At 31.8% G+C, this 24,287-nt stretch overlaps 1 protein-coding gene across 1 annotated transcript in view; it reads right to left on the reverse strand.

The window, feature by feature from the left end:
• Positions 1-24,287, reverse strand: part of LOC124540775 (irregular chiasm C-roughest protein-like) — a 108,525-nt gene that overhangs the window by 10,133 nt on the left and 74,105 nt on the right. Inside the window, exons 5-12 of the mRNA XM_047118484.1 lie at positions 21,723-21,874; positions 18,681-18,772; positions 16,410-16,518; positions 4,994-5,069; positions 4,436-4,518; positions 4,136-4,238; positions 3,615-3,748; positions 1,338-1,461 (exon numbers count right to left, since the gene is read on the reverse strand). Coding sequence (XP_046974440.1) covers positions 1,338-1,461; positions 3,615-3,748; positions 4,136-4,238; positions 4,436-4,518; positions 4,994-5,069; positions 16,410-16,518; positions 18,681-18,772; positions 21,723-21,874 — 873 coding nt within the window. The remainder of the gene's footprint in view (positions 1-1,337; positions 1,462-3,614; positions 3,749-4,135; positions 4,239-4,435; positions 4,519-4,993; positions 5,070-16,409; positions 16,519-18,680; positions 18,773-21,722; positions 21,875-24,287) is intronic.

The raw sequence follows: 24,287 nt of genomic DNA on the forward strand, positions 1-24,287 counted from the left end.
TCAACGGGCAGCGGGCTATAACTTGACTTCGTTTTTGAGCCAGAAGCATCGTCAGATAACTTTATCTCAACAACATCCGGGTATTGCTTAGGGTATATTTATGACCGTAATCCAAATCAATGTGGTTACTAGTTTTTACACTTAGCGATTACCATCAAAGTTATTTTATGAGAACCATCATCATGATCGCTTATTATGAATTCCCTATTTATCGTCAAAGTTTAATCTCCGGTGATTATTTTAAGAGCCTGATAAATTAGTTTTTTGAAGAACTGGGATCTGGTCCATAATTGGAGTTAAAAATAACTAAATGCTTTGGTATTGCTAGTTCATGAAGCATAAAATCTTGAGATCTTACGTTCAAACCCCGTTTATTTTTTTGGCTCAGTAAAGTAGGAACCACAGGTCATGTGCCTGAACTCCTTTGTGGTCATGTCAAATTTGCCAACCAATCCAATAGTGAGAGAGAAAGAACAGAGAATTCATCTGTGTTTGCAACACAATGAACCACTCTATTAATTATGTCCTACAGCAGATTTTAGAGATAATACTATGTATCTTAAGATTTGTTAATGCTAAATAGGACTTAAATACAACTCAATAAGATCGCATATTGAATTGTAAGTAATAACGATAAAATAACACTAGTTCCAAAAATTCATCACCGTTTTCGAATCAGTCAGAAGGACAGGACGTCACAAAACTTCTTTTTTTTTCTTTTTTGTAGAAGGTGACACTTTATTCCTTATAATTTCATAAACATATAATTTTATAAACAAATTTAATAACAATAAAAAAAACATTAATCATAAATAACTTATTACAAATTATAAAGTCGTAAATTGTGTTAAAAACACAATTAAATGTTAATACCTTGAATTTGTATTATAATGTCGTAATACTTAGAAAGTTATGAAGTAATTCGAGTATATTGTACATTTCCCAGTAATGAATAATATATTCTGAAGTAGTTCGATATTTAAAAAATAAGTCAAGGTTGGCGTTTTTGTTATATTTTATAAAAGAAAACGTATCGAATAGCTCGCGTATTTTCAAGGAAATGCTTTGTGGAGGTGAAATGCTTAATTAATGACCAATTTCGTCCTAGATTCCATTTCTTTTTACTCCAGTGATATATTTGCTTAGAAATCAACCCATTTATTTGACCAAAGAGTTCCTTTTGACCTATATTCAAACAGCATTCTAAATTATTCTCTAAACACGTTAATATAATTATAATTTGAAAATGGAACGCGATCTGCTAGATTCTTTTTTTTTGAGATAATGATTATTGCGCTTCAAAAAGTTTGTAGATAATTCAGCTTTTGGTAACTTACCTTTGATAAAGATTGATGCTTCATCTTCAATATCTGGATAACCTTCAACGCTTGCTTTGCAAGAATAGCGTCCAACAGTATGAGTGTCTACTGTGAGTGTCAGATTCGCTGTCTTACCAACACGCTAAAACAATAATTACATGTCCTTAGAGTCATGTTTTGTTACAACTAATATTTTATTAGATTTATGATTTATGAACTCAGTGTCACTACAGATACCAGCTGATTGGCATCGATAGGCAAAATTTGAAACATATCATCATTTTTTTTTAATTAAACAGAAGCGACCAGATGTTAAAAGAAAAAAGATTTGTAGGTAAAATATGAATGGATAGTTCCAGAAATTTGTATACCTTGGGAAGCTTGAATAGACTACCGGTATATGGGTCGCCTTGCAACGTCAAAGTAGGTCCAATTCTGAGACCCTTAGACAAGGTAATTGCATAGTTGGAAGGAAAAGAGTAGTGTTAGTCAAGCTATGGAAGACATTATAATGTGGTATCCCAAAATAATGTTAAATTCAAAATAAAATATTGTATGTAAAATGTGTTATTTTTTAGTAAAAAAATTTAAAAAATTTTTACCATATAACTATGAAGAATTAAAACTTAACGTTGATTTATTGTTAAGGAGCCATAATAGTTAGACAATGTTAATTGTTTTTATGTACAGTCAGACTAAGAAAACCTTCGTCAGTTTTCAAATTAATTCCCTTAATCAAGTCTTAAACTCTCTTGAATCTAAACATCAAATCATTGCGACGCAATATGTCATTCCCGATCGGTAAAGCAAATTATCGCTCATACTGAGCACATGAAAATAGATCTTAAGGTGAACCTTTTCTTACCCCGACTGTACATAATTTGTGTTTACAATTAATTTCTTGCTCATTGGTAAAAGTAATATTTACAGGCTACTAAATATTGGGCTTAAGCTTCTGCCTTTGCGGTAAAGGTTTGAATCTTCTAGCATGTGACGGAATCTTTTTGAAATTAGACACATGCGGTTTCCTCGCAATCCTTCAGCCCTGAGCACGAGATGAATTATAAACGCAATTAATCACATGTAAATTCAATGGTGCTTGCCTTGCTTGAGGTCCTAGTGGTTAGGCTTATAAGCTGTTCTTTAATCAATACTCTTTTCAAAAATTAGACGATCATCAATTTTAACTATCAATTCACTTGTAACATATTTCTATTAAAGATGCGCCTTTTTTCTACGCGTGTGTTTTATTTGACATTTGTTATAGTGATTGCTTAAGCAAAATAAACAATGAATATTGTCGGTAAAAATGTACTTTTAATACGGTTCGAAATTAGTATGGCGTGGTTGAAAATCTTGATAAAAATAAAAACGAGAATATTAGTGATCACGTATACAGACGTGACTCATGTTTTGTTTTAGGCACCCTGTCATTTACGATATTTAGTTTCGAATTATGGTAAGGTTGTTTCAGTCTAGGCTTTTAAAGTAACAAATAATAGTGAAAACTATTTTTTATTTGGAGACGATGTACAATATTACAAAATGAGTAAGCATTCTTTAGATAGAAGTTAAATTTAATTATATCTGAATAGATCATACCTGATATCGTTAAATTGAAATCAACTATTTATTATTTTGATTTTTTAAAAATAATACTAGTAAATAGTTACAAATATTTTTATTAAGCCTTCCTTTTAAACTTGGACAAAAGTCCAAGGGATGGATTCTGCGACTTACATCGTTAGGTGGCCTTTAAACAATTGCATTTGTGATGTTTCGATTTTATAAACACAGTTATGAATTCTTATATGCTTTTAAATCGGAATATAACTCAAAAAGAGCAACCGACGATTGAATAATAATGAAAGTAGAGCAAATGACAGTTACGATATTAATTACTTATAGCCATTATCTAAAATTTTTATTTCTTTTCAAGTGTAATATTGAAATGTAATTGAAACCCAGCTCATATCAAGAACAATGTTTTGCTTTTTTATTCATACGTTATTAAAAGAATAGTAATTAAAGAATTGATTACACAGAAAATATGCAAGTAAAACTCTGGCACTCTTATTCAGTCATTTTATTATTATTCAAAATTTCATTGTTATTTCCGCCAAAATTTAATAATGAACATATGATTTTCGTACAGCTATCCAAAAATATTTTGAAAATTCATCGAGAAAAATTTTAATAGATAAAAAATTCCAGGCTTTAGTATCTAACGTTATAATCAACTGCAACTGGGTGATGGCTAACATAATGATATATTGCATTATATTTTAGACTTACAATATTAGTATCCTCTTCATAGTGAAGCCAAATGATCTCTGGAGCGGGATACCCATCAACATCGCAGCTTAAAGTCACCGATTTACCTATTTCTGCTTCAACGTCTTTTGGACGGTTGCGGAATGACGGTGGATCTATGAAATTAGAAATATTATAAAATAACGAAATCATAAAGACATTCATTTAAAGAGAACCTAGATTTTCTAATTCTGAATAGTTCTGAAAAGTAGAATCAGTAGTTAATGTTTGACGGTGATTGATGGTGAGGAAATCTGACAAAACTTTAAATATCTGCAACAATCACTGTTTGATTAGACTGTAATAGCTTTGTGGAATTTTTTCTCTAGTATCACTTTTTTAAATTGTTATTATTGGTTTGAAAAATGAGTGGCCCAGTGTAGTTACCATACATGGAACACTTCGGATACTTGAAATAAAAACATCTTAAAGCCCATAAGAAATAATACAATTTGAAATAGGATACGCTTTTGTTGAAATTTTGCCTTATGAATTATACTCACAAGTAACGTGAAGGATACCGCTGTCTTCATTCTTTCCAACTTCATTGGATACCAAGCATTTCAAAACGGCTCCGTTGTGCGTTCTCGTTACATTTTGAATTATCTATAAAAGTTTATATTATTAATAACAGTATTTGAATTTGGAATAATTACCCTTCTTTAATAGACACTAAAAAAACAAGTTCAAGAATATATTATAAAAACAATTTGTCAAAACTTTAATTCAAGAATTTCCAAAAATAAAATTTAAAATCATTAGCTTTAGAAACATTACTATTAAAAATTTATCATAAAATTTACCAGTTCAGAAGTGTTTCCAACAAATAAATCGTTCATAAACCATCTGTACGTGAGATTATTTGGATTTCCTTCTGCGACACAATCTGTAAAAATAACATAGTTTACTATCTTCATACACGGAATTATCACACTAATAACCTATACGAGTAAGGTCTAGTATTGTGTAGCTTTGTTTAATAATTTGCCAATCACATTTGTTTTCTAATTGAAATCAAATTCTGAAGCAATTGAATTCCTTATTTCATTGAAGTCATCTGCTCTCACTATTACCATAAATAGAATTCCTTATGCAAAGACAGAACACAATTATAACGCAGATTGTATTGAAATAGTTGGGTCAAATTTATAAGGTTCGAAATTAGTTTTGGGGGCACATTGCTTTCTTGACCTTTTGCACTCTGACCAACTGTATACAATTACAAGCCAACGCCGTTAATATTCCGTAAGGGCACGTAGATTTTTAACCCCCTAAACCATGTGGTGTAATCATCAGATATATCATCAGATCACATTAGCCTTAATTTGAAATGTGTATTTAATATGTTTAGATATACTCACTTATAACTGCGTCTTTCCCTTCGAGAACACGTTTCCCGTTATTTATATGAATCTTCACTCTGGGTGGATATTTTACCTGTGGACAAAGTTATTTCTTTAACTCAAATTGTTTCTATACATCAAATATTTTATTATATGTTAGAAAAACATTTTCACTTTATGAGTGAGTCTGGATTAGTAATTAATTTCGAAGTCTTAATTTAAAGACGATGTCGTGACCGATATCTGACTCGTGTATCCACCTATCTCCATTAGAGCAGCGTTGTGGATTACACTCCAAATCATCTTCAAGACCAGCTTTTTTAGTAGAAGTACATTTAAGGTCTATTTTCTTTTTGAAGAACAATAGTAACGATTTGTTGGAGTAAATGAAAGGAAAATTAAATCTATTAACGTGAGTTAAAAAAAAATGGATATAAATGAACACAAAGCGCTTTATTTTAGACTAAAGTCTGAATAGCGCTTACAAAGATGGCGCTTTAAATCACTTTATCCGATACCGTATAAAAACGTTAGTATGGCAGAGATATTTATCGCCAGTTTAAACTGAAAAACGAAATATCAACTTCAATAGATTAGTCTGCATTGCCAGCTATTAAAAATACTATCCAAGATATATTATTCGGACAGTTTATAGCTTGCCTCTGTTCCCATTTAATTTATAGCAATTTTTTTATTTTCTGTTTTTTTTTTGTTTCGTACGTAATGAATTTTGTTTATTGTGGAACCGTACTAGTATTTTTTATTGAACGTCGAATGAATTTTCAGGCGGCGAAAAAAGGTTATGTGAATATTTTAGGGGAATGGAACTTTCGAAATGGCGAGGATTGATAGTTTGTCTGTTTCATCCTACAATAAACTAATTGACGTTTATGCTTTTGAATTTGGAATGGGCAGAATTAAATGCACTCGTTTCAGTGTGAAAATTTCGATTAAAACGTTTTTTATTGAGTCATTTTTAAAGTGTTTTTTTTTAGGCTCGGTTCACTTTTGTGTACAGAATGAATTAAGACTTGAGTAAATACAATAAAAAATACAATGCAACGTCAAATAATGTCCACCCGAAAAATAAACATGAGATAAAAGATAAACTATTCAAATTTGCTGAAAATTAAACGAATACTTTTTAAATATTAAGATGTACATACGGTCATCCGAATGAATTTGATACCAAAAATATTTAGATTGATTTTTGGACTTTACACTTTTGCTGCTGAATATTCGGTTTTAATAACAGTCTAAAATATCACTAATCATCAAGAATCCTAACTGCTACTACTATTTATATACGATACTTAGACTAATCATAGGGCAGTTTTTATGTCTTATCAGTAACCAAAAAATAAACATCCTTATACAATCCACTAATCATCCATCAAACCATTAAATATAAGATATCATCCTACACATCGGAACACAGCAACATATACTACGAATGTTTAGTACCCAACTAACTAGGTGTACAAACCTTTACTACCAGCAAAAACACATTTAAGTAAATCTATATTCAAAACTTCTATTATCGTTAATAGAACGTGAGAAATGTTAAACCTGCTTACATGTGGATTTGATTTGTTTCATAGTTTAGTTCAGTTCAGTTCCATAGACTAAGGGCAGTAAAAAAAATCAATATTCCCTAGATGTTAAAAAAGCGTGGAATTAATACCTGTTGACTTCCAAGCATGATATATTAATTTAAATAATTGAATTAACTAACATGACTACCAAATAACTAGTGAGTTTCTTGCCGCTTCTTCTCGGTAGAACCTACTCTCCGAACCGGTGGTAGCTTCACTTAATTGTTAAATGACGATTCAAAAGTGCTTGTAAAAGCTCACTCTAATAAAGTTTATTTTGATTTTGATTTATATTTCTAACCTTGGCTACGGAGATGATATCTCCCTTATTCCTATAGTTGAACTGGCTTACATATCCTTCAAATCGAACACAACAATACTATGGTAGAGTATTGCCTCAAGTTAGCCTACTGATTATGTAATTATCTTCATTAGAAAAATATAGGTTTTCAGAAAATAATGAAAGTACCTGAGGTAATTTATACTATATTGCTGCTGTCATAAAAATTTATAACTGCTATAGAGGAGTTAATGAAGTAGAAAGGTTATTTTGAGTGTCCTTTAACTGAAGCTCTACTATATTATAAAGTTAGAGAATGTGCGCCCGACAATTGGATGGTAACTACCCAAACAAGCATAATCCTACTATTTTGTAGTACAGGTTGACAGACGAGCATATGGTTTACCTGATGGTTAGTGGACATAACTGGCTAGAGACTATGACTTTGTAAGAAATATTAATCATTCCTTACATTACCAATAACCACCAACCTTGGGAACTAAGATATTATGTCCCTTGTGGCTTTGTCTGCACTAGCTCACTCATACTTCAAACTGGAACACGACAAAACTGTTTGGCGGTAGAATATTTGATGAATGGGTGGTACCTACTCCGACAGGTTTGCACATTGCCCACCAAGCCCTACTACCAAATAACTAAGAATTTAATGTAAATAATTTATTTTCCTACTCAAACCAGCAATCCACTAATTACCTTCAAAATACACTAACTCCACTAGCTCTGTACGTAAATCATTAACACCTCATTTACTGGAAACATTAGATTCAATTTAAACATCGATACAGTGTAAATGACCGGCTATTATAAAAAAGGTACCGGCTATACCTAAGTCATCATATCACAAGCGTATCACCGACATCTAACCATAAAATGTAATTGGGTAACCCATAAAAGGGGTTCTTATTTTACGGCCACCGAAAACATGATAAACAACCCAGCCTTTTTCTAAAACAACTTCGATGTTATGGAATAGATGATACACTTTGAAGTTTACTATTATATTTTTATCATAATATTGTGAGGGTGTTAGTTTTGTATGAATTCGTTAAGGAAAAACGAGTGGTTTGGCCGAAAACCGTAACCAAATATTCGGCCAATGGTAAAGTGCCGAATTATCGTATGGATATTTGGTGAAAGATATGTGAATCCCCAATCGCTTATGAAGAACAAAGGATTTTTTTGATCTTTTTGAATGATGTAAAAAATGATTGACAATCGTTTATATATATAAGCCGAGATGGTCCGAGTGGCTAGAACGCGTGCATCTTAACCGATTATTGCGGCTTCAAATCCAGACAAGAACCACTGAATTTTCATGTGCTTAATTTGTATTTATAATTTATCTCGTGCTCGGCGGTGAAGGAAAGCATCGTGAGGAAACCTGCATGTGTCTAATGTCATTGAAATTCTGCATGTGTATTCCACGAACCCGCATTGGAATAGCATGATAGAGGAAGCCTTAGCCCTGCTGTAGGAAATTTACAGGCTGTTCTTGTATATATATATAAACATACATTATATTTTTGGGGTCCAGCAATGGGCGATACTATTCTTGCACGCTTTGTTGTCAATTTTTACTAATATTATAAAACAATTCTTAAGTTTTTGTTACTACTGTCTTTCTTGTAACACCTCGCCTAATTGCCTCCACGGTGACAGAAGAAGGATGTACATTTTTCTTGTGTTTTGCCTAAAATTTCCTATGACTAGTACGATCTGCTCGTCTTCCTTGAGACTAAACAGCATGACAAAAATGGGCATATTCATTTCACTTACTTTGTAAAAATCTATTAGGTTTGGTACTAGCTCATCATGTATTCTACTGCCCAACTTATTATTGAAGGATTCCAATATGAAGAGTGAGTAAGCCGTATAACGGACGGTTTTCCTCCTTATAACCTGAGTGTCTTCAAACAAAGCGTAAAATGGAGTCTTATGGGCCGGCAGGGCGAGGGCGACTAGTGTAGCAAATATTTTCTGACTGTAGCTCAAATTCCGCTTACTATCAGGAGGAGTGAAGTCATAAGCCTACCCGGATAGTATATAAAAAAATATATATCTTGGTTCCCAAGGTTGGCGTTGGTTATCACTAAGTAATAGCGAATATCTCTCACAGAGCTATTGTCTAAAGGTGAGGAACGTTTACCAACAACAGACGGCCATTCAAACAAACCCTTCGACATCGTAAAAAAAAATTGTAACCCAATATTTTCCTAACATGAAAATACCTAAATAAAATTTTATTGTCAGCATTATAAATATTTAAAACGTCACGGGAGTATGTTAATTTGTAACCGGTTATGGTTATATCTTTCAAACGACTACGAAGGACAATATATTTTTTACATGCTACACATTGATCGTAACATATTTCATTTTTATGAAGTTCGGTACTTATGTATATGTTCATTCATTCAAATAGCAACTCTATTAAAAGAGCATAAGACATAAAATGATACTCAAATTATACGACTAGGTAATAAAAACAATATTACCAACACAATAGTATTTTTATGTTTGTAGATTATACGAACACGTTTAATATACTCGTAGTTCTAACAATATTTACTAAGGAATAATAGAATAAATATGAAATTATAAGTAAACGTTACATTAGTCATATTCCTAGAACTAATTGAAAAAAAAGCACACAAATAAGTTAGAACGAACTTCCTTTTCCATTGAGGAGAAAACCTTCCATAATGGAAGGAGGACTTAATCCAGCATTAGGATGCTTAAAGGCTACTAGACCAGGTGTAATATTTATTTGCTTTCTGACACATGACTTTAACAGTTTACTTACTGCTTTGAATTAAATAATTAATTATAATTGCATAGACAATGACGCCGTAAGAAATATTAACTATTCCTTACATCGTCAATGTGCCACCAACCTTGGGAACTAAGATGCTATGTCCCTTGTGCCCGTAGTTACACTGGCTCACTCACCCTTCAAAAGGAAGGTTGTCGTGAAGAAGGTTCTTATATAAAATATATGGACAATATAGTAAAGAAACACTGATAATTTTTGAAGTATCTAATGTCGTAAATGAACAAAATCCGTAGTAGATATACATAGTATTGCAATACTGATAGTATTGCAGCCGTACGAGGCCGGAGCGGGTTGTTTTAATATATAATACTTTTTGTGTGACCTTTAGAAATTCAAAACTAAACTATTATATACGGAATGAAAGTATAAACGTGCATTTGTAAGGTAAATTCCAAGTTGAGCTTAAGAAATGCAAATGTAGTAACAACCCTTCTGTCAACTGACCTTTCAACCTAATTACCCCATTTCGCTGAGGCTACCTGGAACAGAGCTTTGGTATATTATTTGATACATACTTTCTTTACATTTAACAAGATATATCCATTTGTGAGTAATTACCACACCTACGTATGTGATAAAATATAAAAACATTAACTAAAATGAACTGCTGTACTTTTCTATTTAATGTAAAACTAAATCCGAATGGATGTGATTTTTTTTTTTATAATTATAGAAAAAAGATTTGTGTGTTTGTAACCGATAACCTAAACCGATCCTCGGACGATTTAATATAGATATTTCTATGTTGTCTTGGGTGTTTGTGGTACCGTCGTAACTTCTGATTTTCCAAAACACAAGTTCTTTAGCTACTTACGTTGGAATCAGAGTAATGTAAATGATGTTGTCCAATATTTATAATATCTATTAAATTAAAAAAATAAAATAATTGCCATATTAAATTGACATTCTATTCTACTTTTGTTAAATGATAATTTATAACTAAGAAGCTATTCGAATGAAGTAGTTTTTTAATTTGATCGGATTACTATTTTGATATGAAATAAATTTTCGTATTGACACGTCATCGGAAAAAAATATATTTGATATTAGAATTTCAACTTGAAAGACGATTTAATCATATGACTTGTCATTTCTGTTACATTTATAACTATTAAATATAATGGCAACAAAAATTATTAACTTAGTTTAAGCCAAAATTGACCTAATTACATTAGGTATTTGGTTGATAATCCGATGAGGAAAAACCGCACTATTCAATCATTTTAACATAAAATATATCCTTCATTAATCAATAACACAACAACAGTTCTATTTTATAAAATCTCACTATTGTAATGTCATAACCGACATATGCTGATACACTATTTCGATGTGCGATTCCTTCAAATGACGTAGACATTACAGTCAATATTGCATGCAACCTGACATTTGATGTTCTTTTCCTTTACTACACCGACAAACACAGATTTCGCTATATCGATCTGTCCCTATATAAATAAGCCATCCGACCAACTTTCCCATTCGTAACTATATAAATAATGTACGAACAGCCTCACCCTTTTTGTATACAAACGGAATACCTAAATTCACTACACATTCAACAAAAAGGCTTCGGTAAGAAAAATACGAGCGAGGAATACGTAAGAAGGCACAAAACAATACATTATGTTAGCACGTGTGTTCACATCAAGCCAATTAGTGCAATACTAGAATACCTACATCCTTAGTATATATATAAAAGTATTCCAGATGTCTTAAATGTTCCGAAATGTCTCAGATGTTGGGAAAAAGAGTAATTACTGAGTTTCTTGTCGTTTCTTCTCGGTAGAATCAACATTCCGAACAGCTTTGCTTGTAAACGTCTACTTGAATAAAGCATATTTTGGTTTTATATTTAATTTTATATAGAGCATCAACAGGTTTTAAAATTAGAAAACATATAGATATATGTTTTAGATTATAATATCAATAAACAATAATATAATTGCTTGTCTGAATTTAAACCCTAGATCTTTAATTAAAATTCCGGTTTTATTATGAAAAAAAAAAATATAATTCATTCGATAAAATTCTACGGCAATTGACTGTCCCGAGGATAGTTTTAACACGAATCGACTACAGAACCAAGTTACAAATATTTATCGAAGCGTTTCCGAATAGTGACAATAATTGTTCAGACAATCAATACACGCCCTTGCCAAGTGAAATGTAAAATGGTACAATTTGCAGTCAGACACACAATCACACACAATTCACTAACGATGTCATAAGGCCGCGCTCGTAACGTGACAGTAATGAGGTAGGTAAGGATTTGGTACAGTGCGAGCGATCGATACCTCTGACTCAGCATTTTCACCTTTATCCGTTATATCTGTAAAAAGTTTTCTTTTTTTATTCAAAGCTCGTGAAAGAACCGATTCAGCGTATTGGGTAGACCACCCAGGCGCTATTAAATTTGTGCTTCCAATTTATTTCATGCTGTGGTGAAGAAGAATGTGCATGCATCACAATTATTCCACAATGGAACAGCGTGATGGCATAATTATCGTACATTGTCCTGCAGAGGAGCCATCAAAATTTGTATAAATCGAAGATGTATAGTATGGGCCTATAATGGGATCGTATGCTGTAGTTCTAAATTTGAATATGGGTTTTTATGATGACGTCAGAATTGACCGAAGCTTACTCGGTAGATCTTTGTGCAACCATTCACCATATAATCTTCCGCCAAGGAAGTATTGCTGTGTTCCGGTTATAAGGGTTCATCTCGGTTCCTAGGTTGTTGGTGCATAGTACGTAGTAGTACACAATAGTTCACATCGCTTACAGCACCAATATTTAAGGGCAGTGGTGAGCACTTGCTATCAGGTGGCTTCTATACCTGTCCACCAAACGCATTAAAAATATATGTATATATGAACTGTGCTTATACCAATCCGCTTACTAATATTGAATTCAGTCCCATTTACTAAATAACTCGACTTATTTGAGTACCATTGAATATCATTTGAATACCTCAGATTAACGGATTTTAGTCAGAGAATTCTTTAACAACGAAGACTATATGTAATAAGCGTTTATAATATCATATAATATCTTTGATTTTTTAGTCGGTATTAAATGTGTAAACATATAGTTATTTTTATTACATTTTCTATTGACAATGTTACCTTAGTCCGTCACAATAAAAAGGACGAGATTTTTTTAAATTATAAATATAAATATAAATATTTTATAGAAACCAAATGTTAAGTTATAAAAAAGTAAACCCATGATTTAATTACGCGTTCATTACTGATATAAATATTATCTGAGATCTTAGCTAACTTAAAAAAAAAACAGTCTGGAAAACTCGATAAGCTATTTTATCATTTATGAACTGTTCAGTACTAAAACTCTCATAAAGTGTATAGAAACTAAAACAGCTATACTGATCGCCTGACTATAAGTGTAGAGAATCATTGGTTCCAGAGCCAAGCTTCAGCTTACTTCCTACGAAATGTTATTTATTTGAAAGCAATACCGATATTATTCAAACATACGGTCATAAGAATTTTAATACATAACTCTATTATATAAATGAAACAATGTACAATCAAAGAAAGAAGATATGTCATTTTTCAAACTAATTCCTTTATCTTAAACTCTTGGTACCTTTTGAATCTAAACATTAAATCATTGCGACGTAATATGTCATTCTCGATCGGTGAAGCAGATTATCGCTCGAGCACAGGAAAATAGATCTTAAGGTGACGAACCTTTTCTTACCGACTGTACAATAATAATAATATCCTATTATTCGCTTTATATGGAAATAAATCCTAATTTTAAATTCCGTTCGCAGGAACATCCAATTCCATAATACTGTCAGTGCAAAATATGCAGTACAACGCTGTAACATCGATTTTTATACTTATCTCTTTCTATTCGCGCTTTTCTATCATACACAGAACATACACGTTAGAAATGCCATAACAATGTATCTATAGGTATATTAAATCGGAGTACGATGGGTCAGTGATTAGAACGCGTGCATCTTAGGCAAGCACTACTTTTGTTCAAGAATTTTCATGTTCTTAATTAATGTTTATAATTATTCTTCTCTCCCTTTTGAGGATGGAATGGAGCCTCGGCTACGCTGATTCAAGGCGCGTTGGTAGACATAGATAGCTGATTCTACAATGTGTAGATTTCCTCACGATAAATACAAGAGTTGGTCATCACGGAATTTTAAAACGCATATCCTTTAAATATATATGGTAATTGTAGTCAATCTCGCATATCATTGTCGATAAAATTTTATGGTGAGTTTGGAGTTCGTTTTAACTGAGTTTGAAGGGTGAGTGAGCCAGTGTAACTACAGGCACAAGGGGCATAGCTATTCCATAAAAAAATACTAATTTGAAATTGAAATATGACTTAAGGCGTTGACTATATCGTTTCGTATTATGCCATTTCTAATAAAACATGTCATCTGTTTTCATGTAGATTATGAGAGATGGAAAATATATGAAATACCGTATCTCAAATCATACGTGATGTGTTTTAATTACTTGATTTGTTCTACTTCGATAACTTCTTTAATACGAATGAATATGCTACCAATTTAAAATAGTGCTGTGTGGTACTCATAAAAGGAAATATATTAGTCATCAATTTTAGACGTATTACCTGCGCTTGCAATCTTAATTGTCTTGTGTTGTGTTGATTGAATTTTAGAAACTTATAGTTGAACTTTAACAATTAGTATAAGAGCTAATTAAGACGCTCAATTACTTTGACTAAATTGATAAAGACATACTATAAGACATTTTAATATCCACACCACACACCACATATCAGTCAGTAAGCTTCCCACTGCTGGGCTAAGGCCTCCTCTCTGCTTGAGGAGAAGTTTAGGAGGATAGAAGTGGTTATTGAACCACGCTGCTCCGATGTGTATTCAAATGTTGCAGAATTACATTAAAATTATACACAGATAGGTTTCCTCATGATATTTTCCTTCACCACCGAGCTCGAGATTATGAACACAAATTAAGCACATCAAAATTTAGTGGTTTCAGTTCGCAATCATCGGTTAAGATGTGCTCGTTATCACTGGGACGTCTTGACTCGGCCATATTAATTTATTCAAATTCATTTTTTTTATGGAATACTTTGGCGGACGAGCATATGGGCCACCTCATGGTAAGTGGTTACCATCAGCCATAGACAATGACGCTGTAAGAAATATTAACTATCCTTCATATCGTCACGCGCCACCAACCTTGGGAACTAAGATGCTATGTCCCTTGTACCTGTAGTTACACTGGCTCACTCACCCTTCAAACCGAAACACAACAATACTGCGTACTGTTATTAAGCGTTAGAATATCTGATGAGTGGGTGGTACCTACCCAGGCGGGTTTGCACAAAGCCCTAACACAAAGAAATTATTTGTAAGCTAAATAATTTGAAGCGCATTTCGGACGTAGCAATAATAAAATAATTATTAAATTCTTTACCGATTAGAGAAACCGTCTAACTTTTAATTGAACTCCGATATTAAACAAAGCCGACGCGATAGCTACAAATGATTTACGTGAAAATATTTAAATGTTACAAATTGTCTAATTCAAAGATTTGGAAAATAAATTATCTCTTTGCAAATCTGAAACAAAATAACTTTGAAATATTGTTCGATAATATAGTTTCGAATTCTATAATATTTAGTTAGATCCAAGTGCTTTTAAAATTAACATGGTTGTACTTATTACTAAATTTATTCATTTCGGGATATCTAACATGTTTTTTTTATTTTTATTCGGTAGAAGAACTTCTAACATTATCAACACGCAAACTTCAGTCTCGTGAACAAGACATTCGTAGATAATGTCGAAATATCGAACTCCACCGAATAAAAATAAAAAACATGGTAAATATCCCGAAATTAATAACTTTAGTAATAGATCCAAGTGATTCTATATTCTTATTATGTTATTTAATTTGACAAAAAATAAATTGTTCAGTTCGAAGATTTTACTATAAACAGCTGACGGATAAAAATTGTAAAAATATATATTTTGGTATATGTACCCTGTATACATACATGTGCATTAAATGAAAAGCATTTATTTTAAAAACAGACACATACATTTTATTTTATATATACACAGATGTGCGATGTAGAGCTTCGTATAGCTGTGTAGCGAACCAATCAATTTTGGTACTATCCATTCATCAATTACTTTACTATCAAACGTCAAAATTATATTTTTCGTTTCTATGTTTTATATGATATGACAGAAGTTGTCTCTTTATCAATAAGACACGTGAATTTAAACTGAAATGCTAGTTGAAATAGAGATGTAATCTCCTTGAAGTTTAAGTTCTAAAATGTTATATATATCGTGTGAAAACATTGTATGTGAATTAACTTTCAATTGCTAAGTTTCCTATTATGATCACAGTATATAAAACATATTAATTTAAATAATTGTATTTAACTAACATGACTTTGTATTTTTTAAATGTTAAAAAAGAGTAACTACTGAGTTTCTTGACGGTTCTTCTCGATTGAATTTACTTTCCGAACCGGTGGTAGCTTCACTTAATTGTAAAATGACGATTCAAAAGTGCTTGTAAAAGCCTACTTGAATAAAGTTTATTTTTATTTAATATTAGTTTCAGAGGTTATGGCGTGTTATCGTTATACAGAGTGTTTAATATTACAGTACGTAAAGGTGTAATAAAATTATATCTTACCTCAATTCGTATGCTCGCAGCTCGGTAGGCTCTATCAGCTGTGTTTTGAGCTTGACATGTGAAGGTTTGGTTGTTATGTTCGTGTTTTGGAGGCAATCTTATCACTGACCTGATAAAAAAATACATCAGCATTAATATATAATATTTACTCAAACAAACATTTCTAACAATTATTATATAATTTGTATATCGAAGTGTGCAAATAATTTCGTAAAGATAGTATGATAGGTATATAAAGATACACATACACAGACATTTTCAACCGACTTCCAAAAGGAGGAGGTTATCAATTCGTCTGTATTTTTTTTTTTTCTTTTTTTTTTTTTTTTTTTTTTATGTTTGTTACCTCATAACTTTTCACTGGGTGGACCGATTTTGATAATTTTTTTTTTGTTTGAAAGGTAGTGCTTCCCGTGGGGTCCCATTTTTTTTATTTTTTTTTCCGATGATGGGATCCATGTGAAAACGACATAAGTCTTAAATTTGCATTATGTATATGCGCGACAAATAGGGGAATAACTGAAAATCACGTTAACCAATTTTGATAATTCTTTTTTTATTATAAAATATACACTTCAAGGGTAATTTGGTGAAAGTTTGGTAAGGTTCTGAGCACAGGATCCATGACAAAGTAACGGAACGGAAGGGAACGGAACAATTCTGAGGAGCACGTTAGCGATACTCGGTCGAATCTTTTATTTATAGGTTATTTGGATATTTGAGTCACCTTCCGTAATGTGGTTATGTTTATGTAATTATCACAGTCGAATATTATAATCAACTAGCTACCCACCCCGGCTTCGCACGGGTGCAATACTGATACTAAATATACTACAGAATTTGTTTATATACGACATCAGATCGCAAACTTCTAAAATTATCAGTGTTTCTTTACTATATTGTTCATGTATTATATACACAAACCTTTCCCTTGAATCACGCTATCTTTTAAAAAAAACCGCATCAAAATCCGTTGCGTAGATTTAAAGATATAGGGACAGAGAAAGCGACTTTGTTTTATACTATGTAGTGATGGAACTCCTATACGGCTCGCAGTTAGAGTGCGATATGGGGCAGAATTTCTTACTATCTTTGATCAAATTTTGTGTATGTGATGTGATGTCATATGATGTACGAAATATAGTTGGTCTTTTTCAAAGTTTTTATGCTGAGTTCGATTACAGCTCTTTCGAGGGATCCTTGTAGTTTACGCCGCGTGACGTATTAAATCCGCATTTTCGAAAGTCTATTTTTCCTTTATTCGCAAGTTTCCTTTGAAATTGTCCTCGAAGTAGTTTCTGACTCATATAAACGGAACTCTTAATCTATCCGTATTAAAAAAAAATAGTTAGTCAACATCAGCTTCACTTAAAATCAAAAAATAAATAAAATTTTAACAAAAAGAAAAACCGACTTCAAACAAAACACTACTTTAAAACAAATGAATATGCACGAAAAAGTAATAAAAATAATTGCGTATTCAACTTATTTTTTAGAGTCTTCCTAAGTTAAATGAAATGAAAAATATTAGACTACTTAAAAGTCGATTAACGATTATATCATGTAGTTATAATTATTGTTATATTTGGAGTCGGTGTCAGCCAATAAAACCCTACAGTATATCTATCAACGACACCGGCTCCAAATATACCAATAACTATAACTACATGATATAATCGTTAATCGACTTTTAAGTAGTCTAATATTTCTCATTTCATTTAACTTAGGAAGACTCTAAAAAATATGTTGAATACGCAATTATTTTTATTACTTTTTCGTGCATATTCATTTGTTTTAAAATAGTGTTTTGTTTGAAGTCGGTTTTTCTTTTTGTTAAAATTTTATTTATTAACGTTGGCGTTTCGTTAATTTAAAATAATTTGTATAATAATACATTGGTAAAAAAGGCATATTATTCAGTACAAGATTATGCAGACGATAAAAAAGCGTGGAATCAATACTTGTACACTTCCAGACATATAGTTGTAATTGCTACCATGACTGTACATTTTTAACTACTGAGTTTCCGGTCCTTCTCGGTAGAATCTACTTTCCGAACCGGTGGTTCACTTAAAATAGTTGTTAAATATTAATTCAAAAGTGCTTGTAAAAGCCTATTTAAATAAAGTATATTTTGATTTTGATTTTTTTGATTACATATACGTTAAAGTAAAAGAACCACAAGATAGAAAAAAGCTCGAAGCTCCACAGATTGATACATAAGATTCCATGATATTTATAGGTTACCATGTTGACGAGAAAATTACCCACCTCGCTGTAAATCTCTGTCCATCACTCATAGGCTCCACGGTATACGTCACACCCTGCGTCAAAACCCCGGCGTTACTGTCCACCCACGTGATCTAAAATTGAACAAAATTAATGATACTATCTAAAGTTTACCTAAGAGGATATCCGATGTAAGTTTACCCGATATCGATATAATTTAAGTCCTTGAAATATTAAGGTCGTTAAATATTTTGCAGTGTTATGCAAAAGTACGTTCATATAGTTTTTGAAATTAATATATTACTATTAATATTTAATTAATTTCCGCGATTATTACACATTGAAATAAAACTAGTTTAACATCCCGACGTACTTCAGATCAGTCTACCCGTGACCACGAACGCTGTAAAGTGCTCGAAACGTCGGAATGTCAAAAATAATTAATATACGCGATTCAAATCCGTTAAAACTAGTTTTATTTCAATATATTACTATTGTTATTTCTTTAAAGTAAAAAGTAAAGTAACAGCCTGTAAATTTCAGACTGCAGGGATAAGGCCTCTTCCATTAAGGAGAGGCTTTGGAACATATTCCATAACGCTGTTCCAATGCGGGTTGAATGCACTTGTGGCAGAATTTCGATGAAATTAGACACATGCAGGTTTCCTCACTACGTTTTCCTTCACCCTCGAGCACTAGATGAATTATAAACACAAATTAAGCACATATAGTGTATAGTGGTGCTTGCCTGGATTTGAACCCGCAATCATCGGTTAAGATGCACGCGTTCTAACCACTGGACCATCTCAGCTTCTTAGGTTTTTTCTTCATTGTTTAGAAATTACATTAAATTGCGACGATACAAAAATAAAATCTGTTGATAAACAGGAAAAATAAGACGAAAAGATACAGTTATTTCTTTGTCATTTTTTGTTAGATTGTTTAATTTAACTTCATATTTCTCAGTGATTTAGTATTGTATGTATTACATTATTATGTGTAATAATTAAATGCTTGGAAATGTGTTCGATATGGTATTGTTGTTTTAAAATCGGTATTTGACCGTGACCTACTCAGCTATTGTTCAAGCTTTACGCTTATTTTGAAGGCAATAGGGTACTTCTACTTATATTTTCAAAATTGCTTTATATTCAAATATAAAATTACATAAAAATGACTTTGATTATTTATAAATATCGTGTTCCCATACGAGTAAAATTAATTAAATTAAAAAAACTACATAAAGATTAGCTGTTATATACAACAGTTTCAAATCCCAAATGAATTATATTTTATAGAATGCAATACATCAATTAAACTATCAAATAATTCAAATGAATTATGGATCACTACAATGTTAAAGATATACATTAAACAATCAAATTTAACAAACAACGTAGACAAAACTAACCGTATCTTGATGATGACGAACAAACACTGTAATTAATATGACTGCACGTATTCGAGTTTATATCAACTTTAAAATGTTCACGTATCACGAATCCTTTATTAAACTAAGGCTTGGATTCCCTTGGATTGGGACTGGAAGATATTCCACCACGCTGTTCCAATGCGGGTTTGTAGAATACACATGTAGCAAAATTTTCCTTCACCACCGAGCACGAGATGATTGATGAGTGATTATTCAGTGCTTGGCTGGGTTTGAACCCGTAATCATCGTTTAAGATGCACGCGTTTTTGGGCCATCTCGGCTTTCCCTATCCTTTATTAAACAAGCGAATAAAACAATGATAACCGCAAGCATCGGACTGTTTGCGAGCTGTAAATATTACACTCTAAATGGTTATTCTCTCTGGAATACTCCTGTTTCGTAGCGACATCATATTCAATTCAACTCCTAATTGTATCCTGTCCCGCGGGCTAAATATCTATTCACTAAATTTAAATAGATTAAATGTTTCGTTGGACTTATTACTATTACAAACAGAGTAACATCGTTTCAAATAAATATCACTTTTTGTTATGTCGTTTGAGGAAACTTCGCTAGGACAGTAAATATAATATGCAAGTTAAAGTTTTTTTTTTATGGTATAGATTGGCGGACGAGCATATGGGCCATAGAAAATGACGCTGTAAGAAATATTAACTATTCCTTACATCGTCAATGTGCCACCAACCTTGGGAACTAAGATATTATGTCCCTTGTGCCTGTAATTACACTGGCTCACTCACCCTTCAAACCGGAACACAACAATACTGAGTACTGTTATTTGGCGGTAGAATAACTGATGAGTGGGTGGTGCCTACCCAGACGGGCCTGCACAAAGCCCTACCACCAAGTAAATATGTAATATCTAGCATTTGATACAACTGTTATAGTTAAAGATGATTAGTAACATGATTTTGAATACGATGGAATGAATAAAACTAATAATGATAAAGTTAAAAAGATAAAACATATTAGAAATATAAAATTCGAAACAAAAAGTGTAGTAATTAATAAATTCGAAGCGAAGTTAGAAAAGGGTAAAAGTTCCGCCATTTGTATTTAAAGTCTCGCTAATTTAAGCAACAAAAATGTTTGCGAGTCATTTACTCGACAAGACTAAAATTTAGCTGACATTAATTAGTTGTAAACACACGCCTCTGAAATAAATATTTTTACGAGCGATATTTAAAACACAGCTACTGAAATACTCTCTGAATAATTATCTTTAGATTCAAAGTAACTGAATCTTGTTTAATCTATTTATATTTTAGGTAAATAAAAATGAAATATTCATATTTTAGTTGCAAATACAGAATTTGAAGTAGAATAGTCCAATACAGCATGATTAAATAATAAAAGAATCCGCACACGTTTTCACGTTTTGCGAATTAATTTACTCCTTTGTTTATATGCAAATCAGGTATATAACTTATGCAAAAGTAATATCATTAAATTAATATTTAAATTTAGAACATTCAACCTTTCACGTTATTTCTTTAATAACTGCAAGAAACACACACCGCGCCGTACCTTATCATTTGAAATTGAGTATAAATTATTATTATTAAGCTTATCGTGATAGCAATAAAGATCAATTTGGTATGATAAAATTTTAGTTGTTGACAATTACTCACCTCAGCGGGCGGTTTCCCTCCGACGGATTCGCATTCCAAATAGATCATTCGGTCCACTGTCAGAGAGAATACTTTCCCTTGTAGAATTTTTGGTGGTTCAGGCGGCACGAGTACAGTCAGACGGGCGTAGCGTGACCTAATAGCAGGTTCACCTGTACAGGGGTTTTAATATATTTCAGTGAGTGTACACTTGGTATATAGTTGTTGAGAATTGATACATTCTAGTTTAGTTTTTGAACGTGTTGTTTTTAGCACTATGCGTACGGAAATAGTTTTTTTCGAAATATATAACTGAATTTAGAAAATATAAAAAGTGGTCCTGCAATTTGTTTTTATTTGTATTTTGCAATATAAATAAAAATTTGAGTCTTTATTTACATCGATGGAATTTTTTGAATTCGAATGTTTTTTATCAAATATGTTTGATCACTATCATATCAGAGGCCTTTTTGGTTCTATTTTCAACTGACTTCCAAAAGGAGGAGGTTATCAATTCGTTCATATCAATTCGACACCGGCTCCAAATATACCAATAATTATAACTACATGATATAATCGTTAATCGACTTTTAAGTAGTCTAATATTTTTCATTTCATTTAACTTAGGAAGACTCTAAAAAATATGTTGAATACGCAAGTATTTTTATTACTTTTTCGTGCATATTTATTTGTTTTAAAATAGTGTTTTGTTTGAAGTCGGTTTTTCTTTTTGTCAAAATTTTTATTTATAGAAAATACGTATGACACAACTTAGATGTAGCATCGGCAAAATTCGTAAAACCGATCACATCCGAATTAAGTACACTATCCCAAATTATCAACATTTATTTCTCATTTAAATATGATCTTTATACAAACGTAATAACTTGTAATATCATATGACCTATTTATTCGTCAATTTGACACGTCGATTTACATGCACTTGTTTTCTCGGATTGAGCTGACGTGAGAATCTATAGCGACGAATAGCGTCGAATGGCGCGATAGGGAGCTATTTCTATTGGTTGTATAAATCGGCAGTAATCGGTTTTATTTTCATTTCATTGCATTTTCCGATACTACATCTAATTTGTGTCGTACTATAGTTATGCTGTCCCAAGGTGAAAGAAAAGTACAAGTAAACGCTTATACAGAATTATTGGGAAGTAAAATGAATAGTCTTATATCGTGAAAATCATATGTGATATTAACGTAATGTAATAATAATAATTTCAATGATATATATGATATAATTGCAGTATAAGATTCTACTTGGTCTTGGTATTTCATTAGGTTTTAATTAAAATAAATCTAGTATAAAACGTGATCATTTAACAAAAATGTTATAGAAACTATTCTAGTACAATACATCTCTTGAAAATGTAGTAATAAAGGATTGATTGGAAAACACTCGACTCGTAAATGTTTTGCTTTGTAAATGATAACCAGAGTGCTCTTTCATTAAAATCAATTCGAACCTAAACAATGTATATAATCAATTTTATTTTGTTAAATGGAAAATCGTCCGATAGTAATACTTCAAGTTATTTATAGCATCAGAAGTTTGAATTTGGAATGGAAACATTTGTTTTTTTTTTTAATTTAAATTTAGAACTCGTTTTCCAAAAACTTCATCATCAAAAACATTCTCTTCAACATCCTCGCCTTGGGGACTAAGATATAATGTACATATTGATGTTTGATATAATATGCGATGAGTGATGGTACTTCCCCAGACGTGATCGTACAAAACCCTGTCCCAAGTGAGTTTGGAATTATTTTCAGATCAGATTTGCTGTTCCATTTATTTATTATGATGACTGAATAAGGAAACATTTTCATATGACATGATTATATATTTATGCGACCTTGTCAAAAAAAGCTCAAATACAAGTCAGTTCGAAGAACATAACAAAGGATAATTCTTTATATTTACTAATGGCATAATTTCTCCCTTTTATTTATTGTAGATTAATAAAACGCTCCTGTTAAATATTTTTGCTTTTCGGAGTTGGAACTCTTGCACTTTAACAGATTTCTTAGTGCAACACAGCAAAAAGGACCAATTTTTTAGGTCACAACTTACATGTAAAACTATGAAACTATGAAATCAAATTATAAAAAATTGAACGTAGTTATAAAGTTATACAGCACATACAAGAGAACTTATGAACATGCGAAAATATTTTAGTTGGACGTTAAAAATTTACACCTAGTTTATTATAGCGCTACCTCACTCGCCGTACTAAAATATTTTTCAAGCCCTAATGCCGGCTTTGCTTAAGCACTTAGGCTAAAAATATTCAACTCTTAAAATAACTAGTACCTTTTGCAGCTGTAGTTTGAGGTGGAGTGTAAAATGTTTATAAGTTAAATGTAGGCCCAGTTGTGAGATCGTATAATTATTTTTTACTTGTACCAATTTATCTGACTTTGGTTTTGGTTAGAAAATTATGGAATTATTTGGCATAGTTAAGATTTTGCAGGCGGGCTGGTAAATGTGTCACCTAATAAAATATATTACACCATCACCTAAATATATTTGAACTGTAAGAAATTTATCCATTTCTAATGAGCCACCAATTT

This window comes from Vanessa cardui, chromosome 26 (genome assembly GCF_905220365.1).
Source record: "Vanessa cardui chromosome 26, ilVanCard2.1, whole genome shotgun sequence".
Classification (NCBI taxonomy): domain Eukaryota; kingdom Metazoa; phylum Arthropoda; class Insecta; order Lepidoptera; family Nymphalidae; genus Vanessa; species Vanessa cardui.